The 7,252-nt window shown below is 42.0% G+C and overlaps 1 protein-coding gene across 1 annotated transcript in view; it reads right to left on the bottom strand.

The window, feature by feature from the left end:
- Window positions 1–7,252, bottom strand: part of Dhx29 (DExH-box helicase 29) — a 46,904-nt gene that overhangs the window by 27,813 nt on the left and 11,839 nt on the right. The window contains exons 5-7 of the mRNA XM_031360101.1: window positions 7,185–7,247; window positions 4,705–4,833; window positions 768–894 (exon numbers count right to left, since the gene is read on the bottom strand). Coding sequence (XP_031215961.1) covers window positions 768–894; window positions 4,705–4,833; window positions 7,185–7,247 — 319 coding nt within the window. The remainder of the gene's footprint in view (window positions 1–767; window positions 895–4,704; window positions 4,834–7,184; window positions 7,248–7,252) is intronic.

Below are 7,252 nucleotides of genomic sequence, written 5' to 3'. Positions count from 1 at the left end.
GAAGAAAAGAAAGAAAGAAAGAAAAGAAAAAAAAAGAGTTGCTATTGGAGTTCAGATCCCCAGTGCCCACATGACTGGTGGCTGCCAACGGTGTATATCTACAACCCTTGAGCTTGAGAGAGGTGTGTGGAGCAGGTGGGTCACAGGGGCTTGTTGCCAGTCAGTTTAGATAAAACAAAAAAGCCAGCTCTAGATTTTTGAGATCATGTCTCAAAAAATAAGTTTGAGCTAGGCATTGTGGTACACGCCTTTAATCCCAGCACTTGGGAGACACAGGCAGGCGGGTCTTTGTGAGTTTGAGGCTGCCTGTGTCTATATAGTTTCAGGACAGCCAAAACTACATAGAGAGACTCCGTCTCAAAACAAAACAAAACAACAACAAAACCTCACCACCACCACCAAATACCAAAAACCCAAACACAAAAAAAAGAGACTGGCACTTGGCTTCCACATGTACACACATGAGCAACGCACTGTCATACACGAGACCAGACACATATGTTAAAAAAAAGTTATTTAGTGACCTGAAAATTGCATGGAATATATAGGTTAGTGTTTGGTTACAACACAATCCTCCATTTTTTTTAAACCGATATGGCTCCTTTATGTTGAAACCCTTGGGAGGTAGCAGAGACTGTAAAGTCCCCAAAATCAACAGCATTTGTCACTTGGCTTGCTATATTAGAAAGTTAAGCAGCCTTATGTGTAAACTGCTAGGAAGGTACAGACACAGAACTGTGATTCTACTAGACATGTGACGGGGTTACCTCTTTGAAGCTTCCTTATTCTCTCTTGAGCCTCTTTTTGGCCTTGCTTGTTTTTTTCTAGTTTGAAGGCAGCTGCTTGCTCCTTTGCGTCCAGAAGTCTGGCTGCAAGGTTCAAGTACCTTTGGTTCTTTTCCAAGCAAAACAATGAAAATAAAAAAAAAAAAAAAATCTAAGAATAGTTTATATGTGACCACTACACTGTGTTAAAACCTATGATCCTTAGAGCTAGCACATCTACTTCTACAACTTTCCAGAGAGAAATAAAACAAATACAAGACACAGAAAGGGATGGAGGAAAACTCAGAAAACACAGGCTCTAACTCTACTGAGCAAATGCTACAGAGCAGAGAGTTCAGCTCCATTGACCACCATCTCCCAGGTAAGTAAACGGCAGCAGATTAGAAGCCCAGCAGCATGCAGAGGAGAGGCACGTGCCAGTGCTGCTGCGAAATATAACAGTTATCACCACAGCAGAACACCTCAGCTACCTGTTCTGGGGGTGTTCTGTGTGTAGACACACGCCAAGGTGGAGTAATAACTGGAGGCTAACTCTTCTGTCTCAAACTTACCCATTCATCCCAACTTTTCCCACTTTCCTCTGTAGGATGAGATACAAGCATCCCTCCACTTTGTTTTCCCCTTCACTGCTGTGCAATACATTCATGTCATTGTGTAGCCTGCCCCAGTCACAGCCCAGTGAGCACACAGTATGGCATAACAGCACAGTTCAGTCTCCAGCAGCCCCCAGTGAACACTACTTGCCATCTCTACGATGCTGACTAGTCTAAGTACCTAATGTATGTGAAGTCAGACAGGATCTAAGTTTTGTGACTGGCTTAGCCTACTAGCATAGGTCCTCAAGCTCCATCAGAGTTATCCTGTGTGCCAGGAATTTCCTTCCATCTGTCTTTACACACACTCTTTACTTTCTGACTTGTCCTCTGCATGACACAAGATTGCATCTACACTTTACTACTGCTATGAATATAGTGTACAGATACATTTCCCCAGGCCTTGACTTCAAGTCTTTGAAGGAGAATTGTTGGGTTATATGGTGTGATGACTAATCCTGATTGCCAATTGGACAACATCTGGAATCAACCCAACTCATGCTGCTGGGCATTCCTATGAAGAATTTTCTTTCTTCTTTTTTAAAAATTGTATTATTCTTAAAAATGACTTGTTTTACTTTTATGTGTACTTGTGTTTTGCCTGCATATGTGTCTGTGTGAGGGTAACAAATCCCCTGGAACTGGAATTATAGACAGTTATGAGCTGCCATGAAGGTGCTGGGAATTGAAGCCAGGTCCTCTGGAAGAGCAACAGGTGCTCTTACCTGCTGAGCCCCGTAAAAATCCCTGTGAGGGATTTTCTTAATCAGATTATTTAAAGAAGGAAGACTGCCCCCCCTAAATCTGGGCATAATGTGGCAGCCCACATAAAAGGACATGGAAAAAGGAAGCTTTGCTTTGCCCTTGCTCAGCCTCGCTCTTGCAGGCAGGTCTGTCTCCCCTGATGTTGTGCCCAGGACTCAATGCAGCTCCTTCTACAGTGTTCTTAAGACTGGAAATCAGCGGCTCCTCCGGAACCCTCCCAGACATTGGTGCCAGACATGTGGCCTAGGAAGTGAACGACTGGCAGATTCTCAGCCTTTCTGTTGGGAAACTGTCATCACTGGGCTTCCTGGACCACATGTATTAAGCTAGCTTAGTAAGTCCCCTTTGTGAGCACACACACACACACACACACACACACACACACACACACACACACATATTCACTTTATCAGATCTGTTCCTTTAGAGAACCTTGATCAATACACATGGTAACTGTACTTTGAGTCTTTTAAAGAACTGTCATTTCCACCATGCTTGCACTTACACTCCCACCAGTCACCAGGTCCCTACTCCCACAGTCTACCAGTTCTGTGTGCTTGGGAAGCAGCTATCCCTAAGCCAGAAGGCGTTTTGCATTTTCCTGGAAGTTAATGATGTGGACTGTCTTCTCATAGTTTATTAGCCATCTGTGTAATGTTGCTTATCCTTCAAACTACTTGATATCGCAAACCACTGTCAACACTGCCCAGCTTGACCTAAACTGTCAAGCTCTTTTTGCAATCTCCTGCCTTCAAGCTTATAGAGGCTTTTTATTATTCAGCTGTCAAATACATTTTCTGGCAAGAAAGATCTTCTAGTTTCAAGTGAACCCAGCTGTTTCCTCCCACATGACAGTACTCAGCCATGCCCTTCATCTCTACGTGTGACCACGTATTTGTTACACCCAAGGGTGCCCATGTTCACATTATTTTTACTACTCTGAACCATTCTTTGCCCATGATGGCAGAGGTCTGGCAGTAAAGAGCCCTACATAAAGTTATATATGTATGTCACTCTAATACAGGCCCACAATAGAAACCTTCTGTACAGTCTATAAAGGAAGTCTCTGTCCTCCTCACCACTCTAGTTCTAAACATTTAAGTTTTTGTGTATCTTTTCAAGTAGAGTACAAGTGTGTATCAGTATTTTTATTTTACATAAATGGACCCATCATATAACACGTGCTATTTTGTGTAACCTCTACCACAATTTCCTTATTCATTTGGCTAGAACAGACAGGGTGACTGTGAATTAAGTGGCTGTTAACAATTGCATATAAAGTTTTCATTTTTCTGAAGTCAATATCTGTACATAAAATTGTCAGGTCATTGGACCTGGAAATGGTGTGCCAGCCCCTCGCTCCTCCATGGCTTCTGCTTTAGCTCCCAGCTGCAGGTTCCTGCCCAGCTTGAGCTCCTGCCTTGAGTTTCCTCATGATGGATGGTACACTGGAATAAGCCTTTCCCACCCAAGTTGGTTTTAGTCATGGAGTTTACCATGTAATAGAAACCAAACTAACAGGAGACGTTAGCTTGAGTGAGAAAATGTTTGCCCTTCCCCTGAGAAAGAACCAGAGGGACAATAAACAAGTATTAACCTTTATGACAAGAAGTCAGCAGACCCTATGACATTCCACACCCTCCCTTTAACCTTGGTACTATGGATCTTTAAATTTTGGTTAATGCATAGTTATGATATGTCATACTAGTTTTCTATTTTCATGACTAGTAACTTTGAATTATTTTAACATGTTTATTGGCCACTCGCATTATTTTTCTGAGGTATCCACTTTTAATAAGTTCTTCATATAATTAAAGACACTTTTCTGTCTGCTGCATTTTCTTCTTGTAACTCGATTTTTTTACTGTTAATGTATGGAATATAAAATGTGTCCCAAAGGCCTATATGCTAAAGGATTAGTCACTAGCCTCTGGTGGTAGAGCTATAGAAGGTGGGGCTGTTAGACATTACATAAGCAAGAGTGTGTCCTTACAGGGGCATTGAGACTCCAGTCTCTTTGCTTTCTCTCCACCACAAGGTGAGTGGCTCTTCTACCCATCATTACATTACCTATCTTACTACAGGCCCTGAAGTAACGCAGCCAAGCAAACCCCCTGAAGCTGGGAGCCAAAGTAAACAATTTACTGTCTTACAGGCCACCCCTCTGCAATTCTGTCAGTGGTAGAAAGCTGACTAATGCATTCAACCTCAAGGCTTTATTTTGTCTTCAGATACCTATTTTCCTTTCTTGACCGCTGGCTTCTTCTGTATGGGAATATGCTTTGCCTTTCTTCTGTTGCTCAAAGAATTTAACATACTATTTACTCATAACAATCATGTTAAAATATTTCAACATCTCTTTAAACATGGGAGAAATGTAATTAGCACTTACTAGTTACTCTGTGCCAACTTTTTACTCATCTGTTATTCTGTTACCTTTAACTTCATTTCCAAGAGTTATTTCTTCAATTTACAAGTGAGAAAAACAAAGAAGAGGTAAGGTTGAACCCTGCACCTGGTAAGGCCAGGATGCTGGAGGCCCAATTCAGAGTTCTACTCACAGGGTCAAACTCATCTTCCTCCTCTAAGCCTTTAGAACCCTCGCTCTTTTCCTCTTCGTTCTGCTGCTCAGCGTATCTCAAAATCCACTCTTTCATATTTACCTCCATGTTTTTTTCTTCCTTTTTTGGCTAAAAAGAGAAAACAAATATCTCAAAGACTGAGTTATGAAAAAAAAAAAAACCCACTAAAACTATTAAGCTCCTCTTTTCTAACTTTTCACCAGAGTACAGAACAGTAGACATAAACACGGCAAAAGTCACCAGGCGGTGGTGGCACATGCCTTTAATCTTAGCACTCGAGAGAAACCCTGTCTTGAAAAACATACAAACAAAACAAAACAACAATAGGCAAATGCCATGCTATCTGTGGCAAAGGACAAACAAACTGAACATTCTAAAAGAGTGTAAATTTACAAAAGCCAGAGAATATGGCTTACACTTGCTTCCAATCCCACCCCAGTGAGGGTGAGGGAAGAAGACTATAAGCTTTAAGTCAGCCTGGGATGCAGAGCTGTTCCCCACCACACACTAAGGAAATACACTAGAAAAGCATGTTTGCCCTTATGTTTCTACTCAAAGTTTATTACTATATCAAATAAGAGGAATTAAAGTAGCGCCCTTGAAAACTAGTGCTGTTGCTAAAAACAGTGGTCTTTTTTTTTTTTTTTTTTTACAAGGATGGTGCTTCCCCAGACATTCGATAATATGTAGAGTTCTTAAGAGAAACACCGTACTGAATTACAACTTCCAGTGTCCCAGGGTTTATGTCCTCCTGTAATTCTCTTACACAGTGACCTCGGGCTTGGCCATGTGACTTGCTTCAACCAATATGACATTATCAAGCATGATTAAAGCAGGGACTTACTAAGAATGTATATGTTAACCTTAAAAAGCAGCTGGACTTCCATACATGCACAACCTGCATCTGTAGACTCAACCAATCTCAGACACTGAATATTTAGGATAAAGTTGTATCAGTACTAAAAAAGACTTCTTTCTTCCTATCAATTTCCAAACAGTACAGTATAACATGTAGCATTCACATTACTCTTGGAATTATAAATGATCTAGATGACATGAAACATATGAGAGGAAATGCAGAGGCAATATGCCAAATACTGTGCTAGCTTCTAAATGTGCTTGTATGTGTGCCTTAGTACCTGAAGGTTTTGGTATCCCTGAGGGTCCTGGATTCAATCCCTTACAATGATCAAGGGGCAATTTCACTTGTTCTTGGGGAGCCAGATGTAGAACCCCTCTGTGTCCTCCATGTGAGCAAACCCAAGCCAATCGCAAGGAAAGAGCCAAAGCAAGCCAATCACGAGGAGAGAGCAAACCCACCCAATCATGTGGAGAGACAATGTAGAAAAAGGGATGAGGGCCAGTCTCTTAGAGAAGCATTAGTCACACAGTAAAGGCGCTATTTTTAATGTCCCGACATACTCTTTCTAGAACAGATGAACTTTCAGCTGACCCTAATCCAGACTACAAAGGCATGAAAAACAAGGAATCTGATTGAAGCCACTACTACCTATTGGGGTCATCTGTAACAATATAAGTGGAGGCAGTGATAGAACAGACTGGAAACCCATTCAGTTATTTTAAGTAAAAATGCTATTTACCCTTAATATTTACATCTTATGAACTATATATGCCTTATGCTGATTGTTTTAGTTCACTTTCTCCTCTCTCTCTCCCTCTCTCTCTCTGTCTCTGTCTCTCTGCCTCTGTCTCTATCTCTGTCTCTCTTTCTCTGTCTCTATCTCTCTGTCTGTCTCTCTCTGTCTCTCTCTGTCTCTCTCTGTCTGTCTCTCTGTCTCTCTCTCTGTCTGTCTCTGTCTCTGTCTCTTCCTCTCTCTCTGTCTGTCTGTCACTGTCTCTGTCTCTCTCTCTCCTTTCTGGGTTGGCTTGAATGGGAAAATGGCCCCCATAGGTTCATATAGTTGCATGCATGGCCACAGGGAGTGTCACTATTAGGAAATACAGCCTTGTTGGCATTACATGCGACTTTGTTGGAGGAAGTGTGTTGCTGGAGGTGGGCTTTGAGGTTTCAGAAGCTCAAGACAGGTCCAGTGTCACTCTCTCTTCCTGCTACCTGCAGATCCAGATGTAGAACTCTGTTCCTTATCTAGTACCATGTCTGCCTGCATGCTGCCATGTTTCCTGCCATGACAATGATGGACTAAACCTTTGAACCTGTAAGCCATGACCAATTAAATGTTCTCCATTATAAGGCTTGGCATGGTTGCAGTGTCTCTTCACAGCTGTGTGTGTGTGTGTGTGTGTGTGTGTGTGTGTGTGTGTGTGCATGCCACGTGAGTTGGTGCCTGTGGATACCAGAAGAGGCTATCAGATTCTCTGGTGCTAGAGTTCCCAGTAGCTGTGAACTACCTGATATAGATGCTGGCCACAGAACTCAGGTCCTCTAAAAAACTGCAAGTTTTCTTAACCACTGAGTCATCTCTCCAATCGCTCATTACCTTAACTTTAGGGTCTTCTTCCTGTCTTTTGGTTTTCGTCTGCAGTGGAGGTGAAAGAGTAGCCTGTA

The sequence above is a fragment of the Mastomys coucha genome, unplaced genomic scaffold (genome assembly GCF_008632895.1).
Source record: "Mastomys coucha isolate ucsf_1 unplaced genomic scaffold, UCSF_Mcou_1 pScaffold8, whole genome shotgun sequence".
Taxonomy (NCBI): Eukaryota; Metazoa; Chordata; class Mammalia; order Rodentia; family Muridae; genus Mastomys; species Mastomys coucha.
This window is presented reverse-complemented; position numbering and strand designations above follow the sequence as displayed.